At 35.1% G+C, this 14,209-nt stretch overlaps 1 protein-coding gene across 1 annotated transcript in view; it reads left to right on the top strand.

Annotated features, from left to right (window-relative positions):
• Positions 1-14,209, top strand: part of MALRD1 (MAM and LDL receptor class A domain containing 1) — a 290,211-nt gene that overhangs the window by 63,638 nt on the left and 212,364 nt on the right. The window contains exons 14-17 of the mRNA XM_074897495.1: positions 628-780; positions 925-1,030; positions 2,304-2,671; positions 4,277-4,689. Coding sequence (XP_074753596.1) covers positions 628-780; positions 925-1,030; positions 2,304-2,671; positions 4,277-4,689 — 1,040 coding nt within the window. The remainder of the gene's footprint in view (positions 1-627; positions 781-924; positions 1,031-2,303; positions 2,672-4,276; positions 4,690-14,209) is intronic.

Genomic DNA, 14,209 nt, shown 5'->3' with positions numbered 1-14,209 from the left:
TTTCTGAAATTTCACTTTTCATTTAAATGAAATGAAGAATGCAGCTGAGTATGTTTTTCAAATCTTTTCCACTGCAGTAATTTGTGTTTCAGATATTTCCTTCTTTTACCATTGTCATAGTGTCTCAGTAATGTCTGATATTTTACATAATTCCTGTTGCAACTAGAAGGTGGCTTTTGTTATCATTAACATACTTGCAGAAAATATCCAGAAAATAAAGGATTTCTGGCTCTAACATCAATTCCTAAAAGATCTTGCAGAAGGCTTGTTACTACTTTGTGTGTTCTGTGCTCTTGCTGTGTAACATGAGGATTGTGAGGTCTGTTTTCAGCACCTCCTCACCTACTTTGAGTGGCTTGGGTGTGGGGTCTTTCGAGGGAAGGACTTGTTTTACTGAATACATTGCATATAATGATGGCTTGGTTGTACCTGTGGGACTGCTGTTTTACCCAATTGTTGTAAAGCAAGTACCCCATCTTGTACTCTGCTTCCCCACACCCTTTTCCTGGGCTTCTTTCTAGAATATTGGTGAAGTATTAGAAATGTTTTATTTCCTTTCCTTTCCACACTGCAAAGCTTGTTTAGTAATCTCATGTATAAAGTAAAATGTATCTTTCTTCATTTCAGCTGCTGAATGTGACTTTGAAAGTGACAGCTGTGGTTGGACTGAAGCTGCAAATGCAGATGAATTTGACTGGGTAAGAAGTTCCAGTAGTGCTCTTGCACCCATTTTTCAGAAGCAAGCTCCTCCACGGGATCACACCTGCAACAAATCCGAAGGTAAGACAAGCCAGCCTACAAACAGGGAAGTGGAAGAAATATACCTGCTCTTTACTCAGATTTCAAGTGGAGGACATGAATGCTTTAAAACCTTTAGAAACACTTTCTTCAGCCTGAAAATTTTTTTTTGTTTTATTTTGATAGGTCATTTTATGTTCATTCTGAAAAACAGCAGCAGCGTTTCCCAAGTAGCTCGGCTACGAAGCCCAAAGTTCAGGCAAACTGGATCAAATTGCACATTGACCTTTTGGTATGAAATAATTTAGATTTATAAAATTCTGGATCATCTCACATTGCTTCTCGTAGACTGAAATTGAGGTTGTAGTTTGCAATAGACACATCTTCTTCTGCAGTATTTATTTCTTTTTGTTCTTTAATCGCATGGTCTTCATTGTGAACAATATGCAGAAATAAGCTGAAGCACTTGGAAAACAGATCTGAAACATGGGATGACTTTGTTGTCAGACTTTGAGCAAAATTATAGAAAGGATTTTGTCTGCATATAGATAAGCAATTACCACCATCATTTTGCCATTTCTACTTTGCTTAAGTAAATTTGAAAATGTTGTGGAATTTTGTTCAAGAACAGGAAACCATCCAAAAATGTAATAACTCCTTGAGTCACAGTCTCCAGATTAGATTATACCACCTTTAAGAGAAAGCTCCAGTGCAAGAACTGGAGCTTTGCTTCCAATTCTTTATTTATATACATGAAAAAAAAATCCCAACAAAACAAACCACTTTCATTTATTGTCTTGTCTCAGTCATTGTGAAATCTTGTCAAAAAGGGACAGAAAAGGTAAACTGTGATAATTTGTTTACTAAGCTCAAAAGCGATGCTACTGTTTAAATAAATGTTTGGCCTGACTTTGATATTATTAAGTGCATTTTTTCTCAGTAATGTCAAATACGTTTGCCATAGAAAGAGGAAATATGTTTTTATCAAAGACTCAGCTCTTAAAGTTGGAGTATAGGTCTGGAAATTACATGTTGTTGGTTCTGTTCCTGGTTCTGTTCCCAGTTTCATTGTACAATTGCTCACCTAAGTATTTATGATTTTTAAATGCTTTGAGATCCTCAAAAAATGCTGCAAAATGCAACATGTTAACAATAACTAACATATATAGAAGGTGTACTTTGGCTTTCAATAAGTGTTCTGTTTTTCCTTCTTGAAACTTTATAATTATGTATTGAATTAAATTTATAAAAAACATATTATGCATCTGAGTGAGCAGTATTCATTGCTTAATATGAAAGCAAATGTGTTTCTTCAGTTATGGGTTTTAATTTAATGAAATTTTAATTTAATGAACTCAAGATCTTCAAATCTTGAAATGAGTTCTAGACTGATACAGCAGCCTACCCTACCATCATAAAGTGGATTGAGTTGCAGGTACTGGAAATAGGCACTGTGGACTTCTATATTTCATAGATCTATGACAGAAAAGATACTGGATATTATAGGTGATGTGGACCATCCTCATCATTTGCATCCTTTACATTTTTTTTTTTAACCATTTTAGGTATTACAATTACGGACAGTCAGTTGGGGCAGCAGAGATGCAGTTGCTTGTGGATGGACTGAAACAGCCTACTGTCCTTTGGAGGGCCTATTACAATGAGGGAAATCAATGGTTGAAGGCAGTCATTCAGCTTGGACGCCTTCCACATCCTTTCCAATTATCACTTGATAAAATCAGTCTGGGTTTCTATGATGGTGTCTCAGCAATTGATGATATTACTTTTGAAAATTGTGCTCTTCCACCTCCAGCATTAAGTTGTGAAGGTCCTAATCGTTTCTGGTGCAGAGACACAAAAGCATGTATTGACAGTTTATTAGTCTGTGATCTTGTGGATAACTGTGGGGATGGATCAGATGAGGACAACTGTAGTAAGTACTTTCCATTATTGCTTACTTTACATCAAACCAAAATTTACTTCCCAAATTCTGGAGTAACAAACCACAGTGTTGTTACAGCCGATGAATGTCACAGCCAGTGATGATTCAACTGACTATAGTTACTGATGAAATTTTAATTTAAATGCATATGATGAGTTACAACCCAGGGTAAATGGAATTCAATCTCCTTTACCCAAACGAATCATATTTCTTCAACTTTTATAAAACATACATATGCATTACAAGTTTATTTTAAGAGAGAGAATTCACAGTCTGCCAGTTAATTTGGGTTAACATATTGTCTTTGATTATACTGATGGAAGTACAGCAGAAGACATATATTGGCTGGAAGGAGTGTGTGTCCTATCTCTTTTTATGACCTATATTCTTTCTACCTAGAAAACATTAAAATATCCGTACTAGAAGATACTAGTCATGCTGGGCATAATTGTCCCTTTCAAAGAAAGAACTTGTACATATTGAGGAAAGCTATGGGTCATTCACATTTTTGATATTCACCTTGCAGTGCTGAAGGGTGCTGTGGATGGTTTTCTCCCTGAAGCATGTATTCATCAATTTTAAGAACTCAAGAACATTAATATAAAATAAAATTAACTAGCTTTATCGCATCCTGAGGCAACTAAATTATGCAAATCACAATGAGTTTGAGAAACAGGGGACACCTTACATGCTTGAGGGAATACCATCCTGCACTGATATTTGCTGAATATCAACTTAAAACTGATCTGTATTTAAAAATGAAAGCTTTCCAGCCTATCTCAGTTTTCCCACTTGTAAAATGTCTATCTTCTTTATAACCTATTTTGAGGTCTATAGTAAGAAATTACTATATGATTTACAGTTTTAAACATCATAAAAAATAACAGCTTAAAAAAAAAAAAAAGAAAAAAGACTTGGCTGTTATGTCAGTTACTATTTATGGAGGGCAGATGCAAAGATGAAATGTAAGTTCTCCACCTCTGATTCACATTTTACTTTTTGACATTAGAAGTAATTGGTCTAATCAATATATTTTGCCTTGGTGTCAAAAAACAAACTGCTGTTGTGTTATAAATGCCTCTATTGAATTGAGCTTTGATAAAGCTACCACACTATTATTATTGAGGATAATAAAGACCTCAAACACAACCCATTTTTAGGACTACTTCAGTGCAAAAACATATAATATCACTTATTACACATACTTACAAGACTGTATCCTGTGGCTTGTTTCAAGCAATTAACCTCAGTTTTAACTCCTTTACCGAGTTAAATTTCAGTTAAAGAACTTTGCATTCTTTAATTATAAAAATACATAAATTTAATAATATGGAAAAGAAAATGTTATTAACAGTACTGTTTATTCAATAAACTAATTATGTGCAGCTTGCCAGATATATATTAAAAGAGGAGGTAACTAAGTAAAGATTTTTTTTTTTTTTGTCCAGGCAAGTGTATATTTATTCTTCAGAGTGGAATTTTTGCAAGGAGATATGCATTTTTCTCTGTATTAGAAATAAATTTTTGCAAGGAGAAAAAGGTATATAACCTTTTGATAGTGCTTTCACTTGACAGTCTGTTCTGTTTACATTTCAGACTCTGACCTACAGTGTAACTTTGAGAATGGGCTATGTAATTGGGAGCAGGACACTGAGGATGACTTTGACTGGATCAGAATACAGGGTCCAACCCCCACAGTTAATACAGGCCCATTAAAGGATCACACAACAGGCACAAGCAGGGGACACTACCTCTACATGGAATCCTCTGAGCCACGCCAATTCCAAGATAAAGCAGTTTTGCTTAGTCCTCTCTTCAACCCTTCCGGCAAGAGAACCTGCATTTTCCGCTTTCATTATCATATGTTTGGAAAGCAAGTTTTCAAGCTGTCAGTCTTCCAGAGAACTGTGAGTAATACCAAAGGATGGCTGTTGTGGTACAAGTTTGGAAATCAAGGAAACAGATGGATTAGACAAATACTCTACATCAGCAGCTCTAAGCCATTTCAGGTATGATCCTTGTAGGTTGTGAAGTGCTTATTTGCTGCATTGTAAAACACTGTGAGTATATAAATGGCAGTACAAACCCAAAGTTATTTGTAACTGTCTGGTCAAATTTACTTTGAAATAAATGTATAAGGTTTAGGGAATTTTTGTGATATATGTCTGAAATATTTATTTTTTGTTGAACTTTTTTTCCCCCCTAAAACACTTGATTTGAATGTTTTGAACAGGAACATGTGGTATTTAGAGTAGATTATATTTTTGGTTTTCAAGCTTTTGGTGAAACAAACTTATCTGAATCTGCTACAGAACAGCTTGGCAAAAATTTCAATTCATTAATGAAAAAAATATCTTCTTCTCTGCCTTGCTTTTCCAGTTACATGTTAATCTTTAACTGTATAATGCCAGAAAAAATATCAGTTCAAAATATTTGGGTGCAAGCCTAGGTCAACAATCAAATATATTTTGGAAAAAGATGTGATTATAGTAAGTTACAGCTACAAATCTTGATTCATTTTCTCACCTTTCTAAAGCTGTACATGTTATTTAACTTTCACTATGTGTGGACTGTTTATTCTGGTCAGGTTAATGAACCTGCAGGTTTATTAGAGGAGTCATTAGTTCAATTGACTACCAATTGGTCATAGATTTAACTTGAAAAAAACCTAAAATATATTATAAAAAGAAACACCTTCCTTTTAAGCCTGATATAATGCAGTATTTTCTTTAGATTGTCCCACATTTAGTTCAGAAGATTATTTTTAGGTGAAGAGAAGTTCTATCCTCTTTGGAGGAAAAAGCCTTAATATTACTGTGGTTGCATGGAGGCAGCTGGAAGGAGAGTGCTTATTTTTTGTCAAGACTCTGTAGTAATGTAAAGGAGTATAAACATAATGCTAACAAGGTTTTGTTTGGTTTGGTTTGGGTTTTTTTAAGTAAGAAAACATATCCAATGTATGATAGTTTTTCTAAAGAACTATAAGCCCATGTGTCCTATATTTGACCTTCCAAGGGTTAGGAAAGTCTGTTCAGTAAATGAAAATATTTTTAATGCGTTAGTGTTGAAGGGTTTTCTATTGTACTTGTCTGGTCTTGTGCAGGGAATGCAAAGGTCTTATATTCTTTTGATGTAGTTTTGTTTTTCATAGTCATTTTTGAGGGTCATGAAGCGTAACATAATTTGATGGTTTATTCTGAAGAAAGAGATCAAGATCTGATGTTCTTTATTTCATATTGCATTTGTTATGATAGACCTTGCCGTGTCACAACCTACCACCCCTCAAAACTCAGAAATTTTGAAGACAACAAGTTGTTCTGTTGCTAATAAGTTGACGAGTGCTGACCTCTTTCCAATCTTTCTTTTAAGTACATAGTGCTTGGATACTTCCAGATCTAAAGTCATGTCTACTGGCTAGGTAACAGTATAAAAGTTGTAGCCTCTATGTTTACTATGTTGTGTTCCCCATACCCTATAAACTTAGTGGTTCAGTGTTTTCACACCATGTGCTTAAAGTTTTGTAGGTCACCTGAATGCTTCAAATGAAATGTTTAGATTCACTTGAGAATGGATTCATTTTCTTGGACGTCTAAAAATAAGATAGAACTTCTTAATAATTTTCTGGTCATACATGCCTTGACTTCCTAATCTGCATTTCTAGCCAGAGCATCTCATCAGCTGGTTTAGGATTTTCAGAGATTCCTAGTGAACAGAGGTAGCCTAAGTCTTTGTAACACAGACCTTCATTCTCTTCTAAATGTAAGAGACGATCATATATCTGAGATAGCTATACCACCTCTTTTTCTTCCCTCCCTGTGTAAATCTGCCATTTGTTTACACATTCCAAGAAAAAAATCACTATGAATACTAAATCCCTCAAATTAACATTTTTAATTTCTTTACTAACATGGTAAGGCAACTTTGGGAGCATATAAACAACTGTTCTCATATACTATCTGTTAGGAAAAGGAGGGGTTCTCAGCCAAAAATTCAAAACAGCAGAGAAAGATACTTGAGAACCTCTAAAAGGCCAGATCCCCTTTTGAAAGTTTGGAAGTCTATAGATATGAAACTGTAGGACCTTTAATTGAATGCTGTGGAAGAAACCGAAAGGGAATAGCACATGAAGACTTTACTCCCACCAGCTCCCACTGAGCTTCAGAATCTTGAATTTCTCAGGAAACCTTTGTTCTAGCTGCCATCAAACCGTGGCTGAAGTTTGTTGCTGTTCCATCAGATATTTTACATCAGTGTTAAATGTGACATCATTGAGCAGAACAGGAGTAGCTGGATGAGTGAAAAGGGAAATTTAGAGGTAATTCCTTTAAATGCAGTTTTCTGAGCCAAAATTAAGCATCTCTCTCAAATACTAATACTGACAAGTAGCAAAACCCATCCAAAATACACATGGTTGTAAAACTCAATTTTGCATCTTTTGTGATCTTGGGTTTCCCTTTGAATTCAGAATTGATATGACACAGAAATCTGCAAATTATTTAATAATCTGCAAGAAATTATACTCTTTTCTTTTTCTTTTCTTTTTTTTTTTTTTTTTTTTGTAAAAATTTCAAGTTACAAATATATTCCTTTTCAAGATATTCCTTTTTATTATATGGGACACTTGTTTCACCATGAAAAAGAATAGGCTGTTTAGTGTAATTGTCTCTTTACTTGATCTACATTTATTTTCATCTCCCTGAGAAGTTTACTTACATGTCTTTTCCTTCAAAGTACATTTGAAAAGGTAGTAAAATTAGAATCTGTCCATGGTAGTCTACTTATATTGATGATAAATAGTGTTTCTTTTATCTTCCTTGAATAATCATAATACCTGAAATAGTTCCTGCTGAAAAGAAAGTGCAAAGATTCTATTTTAGCATCTTAGATAAGTGTAGCTGTCTTAGCTTGCTCTATTCATTCAAATTTCTGTGGATACAGAAAAAAAGAACATTGATATTGTGTGAACAATGGCAAAATTCTGTATCTCAATCCTTTTGGACAGTGTAGTCCCCTTTTAGACATGACATGAATCACATATCTACCGTGTCAGACATCAGATATCTCAGGCAACTTTACTATATTGTAAAGCATGTTATTTTAAAAAAAAGAAGAAAGGAAAAATAATTAACTTTACCCCAATCCAATTCACTTTTTGGCTCATCTGCAATACGTATGTTAATTTCTGTAAACAAAGATAGTTATAGATCTTTGATACTCCAAAACATAAGTAATACATGAAGGAGTGTAATATTCTATGATGATATTATAATGATAATTCTAGTTTAATTAAATTGGCTGTTATGAAACTTAAAAATGTAAATATGCTATTTAAGTATGTGATTAATTATTAGTTATATTGAGTATAATTACAAAAAAAATTTAGCATTTTGAGTATCATATATAAAACCTTACATCTCCCTTCAAACATAAAACGTTCTCTCTTTAAATGTGAAAAACAAGGACCAAAATCAGGAGAAAATAATTAATGAAAATTTATTGAAAAGTACTAGCTTATGGAAGTCTACATGCAAAATAAAGTTACAATTAAGTAGATATAAAATGCATTTGGTTTTTTCCTATTTCACAAGTGGTTAAGAAAAGTAAACAACCAAATCCACTGTAATAATTTTACTCTTATTATCAATTAGGTACTAGCTTATGAAGTAATGGAATATTGATTGAAATTTAGAATGATACATTTGATATGAATATAGAATAGCACTACATTCTACAAACACAAATAAAAGCCAGCCTTCTTTCTCCAGCTACTATTTTAGTACCTGTTGTTCTATTTTTATGTTTTTCTCAATGTAGAATCCAAACAGTTTGTATTTTAGGGCATGATTCTGAAACAAGTGTGCCTGAGTATATTGATAATGGTGCAAGTTAGATTTCTCAAGCTCCTGAGCAGCATTTTAAACTAGGTATAATGGTTTGGAATATGACCAAACAGTGAAAGACAGATGCCTGAAGCTCAGTGGATCCCTTTCCCTTTTTTTTTTATGCATTGCTATTTGTACCTTTGACACTCTAACTTGCTCTTTTCAGGTATAGTGACTACACCATTCATTGCTCATGGTTTAAAACAAGACAATTTTGTGTACTCAAAGTTCTGTCAGTTTTGGGAAAAAATTCTGTCCTGAAATGGACCTCTGTTTTGCTAAAGCAAGCTGTGATTTGTGTCTTTGTATTCTTCTGATGTTCTGAATACCCCTGTCTCATATTCAGGCTAAGCTATCAAAGCATAAGTGCTGACCAAGCCTATTTCAGACATTCTCACATAAAAGACTTTGATGTTGGCATTTTACTGTGGGTTGTAAATGTATCAAAAAGAATTAACTTAGTTGTCTTGTAAAATCCTTTTGTCTTATTTGGTGTTACATAGTATGATATGAATTGTCTCTTGCAGCACCTGTAAGGTAGAAAGGTTCAATATGACTAGCTACAGTTTTGTTTGTCTTATGTTTTGTTTTGTTCTTGTTGTAAGTCCTAGAACCCCTAGGGATTCCCACATGCCATATCCCTTTTAAGTCTTTCAGCTCATAGGATCTGATGTTGTAGCCACCTGGTGCTGAACTGGGAGGCATTCCCTGTTACAATCACTGAACATCTTTTCTAAATCATATAGCAGGAAACATCTCTGATCATCATTAGGGTCCCCTTATTCTTTCAGACATGAAGCAATGAAAGACAGACTTCAAGAAGGCTTTGTTTTACTTTGCTATGACAGGATATTCACCAAGTGAAACATTACAAGCGTCATCAGTCCTAACTTAGAGCCACCTAGTAAGATTTACCTCTAACAGCTGTTAGTTGTCTGTTGAAGAAGAAGCTTTGGGTCACTTCCAAAGAAGTCCTTCATAAAATTAATATATTTCACAACACTTTAGATGAAATAGAAAATGACTACTGAAATTATTTTCTAAATTAGTCATGGCCCTAATAATTTTTTTTTTTGGTGATCTTTGACAAAATCATCAAAAGTAATATCAGTTGTATGGCCATTCAAATGGGAAAGGGTAAAGTGTTAGTCAAAATTAGTTCTGACACATAAATCCTTAAGTATACTTCTTGAATGATGCTAAATTAAGAACTGACTTTGTTTTCAGCAGCAGAATTTGTCTAAAGACAGATAAGAATCTAAAGGAAGTTTCTTCATTTCTGACACACTAGATTAAGGTGATTGTCTTCTAATATGTTCATTTAAATCTTAATTTTTCATCTATTCATTTCTATTATGGAAATATGGGGCATATTATCACTTTTCTTACAAAGATTTCAAAATTCAATGTCATATTACCTCACTATGAACACACTTTTTTTTCAATTACTCTTATCTTTTAGCCATATTAATAGTTGTGGAGGTGCATAATTACAGCTGAGTATTTAACTTTGATTGTATTGGGTTTTCCTTAATTAGACCCAGCTACTTCCTGTATTATGGTTTTGGTATGTTCTTGATATAAGATCTGTTTGGTGTCAAATACATGTCTAGTAAACACACATTATTTGCACCCAGGCTCTTACCATTCATCTAAAAAGAAACAGTAAGGGCTGAAAAATGTGTTTAAGATACTACCAGGTAGCTGGTCACAATCACATAGGCAATAAATATTTACTTAACCTCTACTCTCTCCCTTTTCATTCCTGAGTGAGATGAGATAGTGATTCTTCTTTGGGGATTCTGATGATCTGCTCTGTAATAAGTGAAAAAGGACCACGTATCTTTCTTGAGTTATTTCTGCAATTCTAGATGTTTCTTGCACTTACTTTTCTGAGAAGTGAGCAGATTGATCAACACTGCCTCCCAATCGTTTCTGTAATGAAAAACTCAGGGTTCTAGTGGAAAACGGACTTTTGGGCATAATTCTATTTTACAAACTATCTTTAAACTGGCTTTGAGTTCTGTTTCAAACAAAAAGGCTGTACTATGGCAAATTCAGAATTTAATGGTTTTATTTCATTCATGTCTAGTGGTGGTAATTATATTTCATACATGAATAATATAGCAGGACATCATAATAGACTAAATATACTTTGTATAAATTTTAAAAAAGATAATGACTTGGTAAACTTCCTCATCAGTTACAATATTCTTGAATTAAGAAAATTTCAAATTTCATTTCATACATAACAAGCATAGAAGTATTGAAAGTACAGGTTCTAGATCTCACATCGCATTTCGCAACACCTCTGAGAGAAATTTTCAGTGGGGGTTGTAATGTCAATACTGCTGTAGTTCGACTTAAGTGTGAGAGTTTTTCAGTCTTCTCTAATAATTAACTGATAAGTGTCAGGTTGAAATTCTGAATTTATACTAGTGTACTCCAGAAAATGGAGCTGAACAAACTCAGTCATCTTCTACTTCTTGCATGCAGCTTCACTGGAAGTGTGTGTGTAAGTTTTTATTGTCCCAAAGAGAAGTACTATTTCCTAATATGAAAACCAATGTGATGAGACTGTGTTTCAGCCTGTTACAGTTGCATATCGGCACATGCAGCTAGGACTTATCTTTACCACTCACAGTGTTAAAAGGAAACTGGTTCTGAACAGTTTGTGCTCTTTCTTCTGTATAACCTAAGAAAATAAATCAAAGTAATTGTGTATTCCTTAAGTTAGGAACATTAAGATAAAAAAAAAAAAAAAAAAAAAATTGAAGTAGAAACGTTTGAGCCTTTCTAGAAAACCTGGGTAAAGAGTGCTCCTCTTAGAAAGAGTGATGGTTGAGATGTAACAGAGAAACATCAAATCAACAGTGTCGTAGAGAAGCTGCATAGAGAATGACCATTAATGATTCTCCGAATACAGAGAATGAGAGGTAAACTGTGAAATTAGGCAACACAATTAGAACAAAAGAAAATGCTGTTTTAGGATGGCCTTTGTCCTGTGCATTGCCAAGAGAAGTTTTGGCTACAAGGAAGTATGAGTAAATAACTCGGTAAATTATTGAAAGAAAAGCCTGTTAAGTGCTACTAGTACAATAATGAGGCTATAATCTCCCACCTATGATATATTGTCAAGAGTCTGGGAGCTACCACTACATACCTATTCTGTTCTCATTGTGGATGTGGCGATAGTCCACTGGGAGACACACACTGCAGTTAGCTGGACAGCTGACCTAAACTCTGGTACATCTGTCCTTGTGCTGTGAGCCATTTGGCTGCAGACAGCTTTCAGTGCTCATCCTTTTTGACATTCTAACTATGATTTCAGATTTTCTGCAGTTGCTTTCACCCTTATTGAACCAGGTTTATTGTTGTCAAGTGTTGTTAGCCTTTTGCCTTGATTTGATTGTCTGTTTGCTTCCTCGTTCAGGGCCTCATTTTCAGTGCATGCTGATATACCAGTAAGAGTTTGTTAATGTTTAGCCGGCCAGATACATATCTTTCATTAAAATCTGGTGTTGAAGCAACTCTGAATTTACCAAGTACTTCTCTAAAATTTTTATTACACATCTAATACCCACTAGTGATAATTTTTCTGTTGTTTTTGATCCTTTCCTTGTTAGCAATTTCCACACAAAGATTTAGTTATCATGGATTTCCACTCTAGCAACAGCTTCAGTTTCAACTTTCAATTTGTCATTCCTTATCTTCCTTCTCTTACTCTTTTCCTTTGCACTTTCCCTAATAATCTATTGAAATTAGTATTCTGATTCCGGGACTCACTCTCTCCACCCCCCCACCCCCCCTTTTTTAAAAAATTTTTTTGTCCTTTAAATGTTACCACATGCTTCTGTTGCTTCTTACTCCTCCACTTCTACTCCAAATACATGATTATCCATATATGGCTGCAGCTATATTTGCTGCACTTTGGTAGCTGTCTTTCTGGACATTTTTCTGTTATTTTTCTTCATCTCTGATCTGTGTGTTGGCATCTTTCATCCCTGATACCTGCTTGAATGTTGCATGTTACTCTTTGGTTTCACATTTACATTGTGCTATTGATTTCTGATCTGATTATAGTCATCATTCCCATTTTTATTTTCACTGTGACAATGTAAATTCCATGGTTGCTGTTTGACCTATACCATTTGGTACGCAGTTGTCCCAGAGCAATTGTTTATTAATTGACTAATAGATTAATATTGTCAGGGAAGTGTTTACCCACATTTTTTAATCCTTCATTGATCATAGAATTATCAAATCATAGAATGGTTTGGGTTGGAAGGGACCTTAAAGATCATCTAGTTCCAACCCCCCTGCCATGGGCAGGGACACCTTCCACTAGACCAGGTTGCTCAAAGCCCCGTCCAACCTGGCCTGGAACACTGCCAGGGAGGGGGCAGCCACAGCTTCTCTGGGCAGCCTGTGCCAGTGTCTCACCACCCTCACAGGAAAGAATTTCTTCCTTACATCTAATCTAAACCTTCTTTCAGTTTAAAACCATTGTCCCTTCTCCTGCCTGTCATTACAGGCCTTGGTAAAAAGTCTCTCTCCATCTTTCTTATAAGTGGCCTTTAAATATTGAAAGGCTGCTGTAAGGTCTCCCTGGAGCCTTTTCTTCTCCAGGCTGAACAACTCCACCTGTCTCAGCCTTTCTTCACAGAAGATGCATTCCAGTCCCTTGATCATCCTTGTGGCTCTCCTCTGAACCTGCTCTAACAGTTCCACGTCTTTCTTATCTTGAGGGCCCCAGAGCTGGATGCAGTACTCCAGGTGGAGTCTCACCAGACTGATTAGAGGGGCAGAATCATCTCCATTGACTTGCTGGCCACACTTTTTTTTTTATACTGCCCAGGGTATAGCCTACATATCTCTGCAGGCTAGTTAAAAGAAAAAATGCACCCAAACCCAAAAGGGTTGGTGTGATACTGATATTTAACTCTCAGGTCTTCTTAGAAAGTGTCCTGGCAGGGTGTGATGTACAGAGATGGTTACAGGATATCTGGAACTGTGCCAGAGGATGTTGATGTCAGGCCAAATCATGTGGATTACTTCATGTCTGTACTGTTGAAGTATCAATGCCTTTTAGTATGACAGATCTAATACTGGCATTTGTATGACCTAGGCTTCTGTACCATGTCCCATCCTCATGACCAAGATCAAAGACTTGGAGGGCTGTAGTGTGCCAGGAACAAACGCTGACATATCTCATGTCCATACTTCATGCAGAACTTGTGTAGACTCTAGTTTGGACAATTTGTGCTCAGGTTTCTTCTCCAGTCCACAAGCTGTGTGAGAAAAAATATGCATGTAGAGTGGACAATGAAGGAACCGGGACACTTGTGAAAAAGAGTAAAAAACAGCCATAAGATCTGTGGTTGGTGGTGAAATTTTTGTTGATAGTGAAGGCTATTCAGTACCTACAGTATGAAGTGAAATACAGAGAACTTACATCTTGAAAATGTGTGTGATGAAATACAGTATATTTGAAAGGCAAAAAGTAGTGTGATTTTTTGAAAAAGTAATTTCTAAACATCAGTAATGCCATTTTTGACAACAGGATTTCAGAGCATAGAAAACGGTGTGAAAACAAGGAAATCACATGAAAAGCCAGGCAAATCTATTGATTTAACCCCAATGACCA

The sequence above is a fragment of the Athene noctua genome, chromosome 2 (genome assembly GCF_965140245.1).
Source record: "Athene noctua chromosome 2, bAthNoc1.hap1.1, whole genome shotgun sequence".
NCBI lineage: Eukaryota > Metazoa > Chordata > Aves > Strigiformes > Strigidae > Athene > Athene noctua.
The sequence above is the reverse complement of the archived record's forward strand: the minus strand, read 5'-3'. Positions and strand labels throughout refer to the sequence as shown.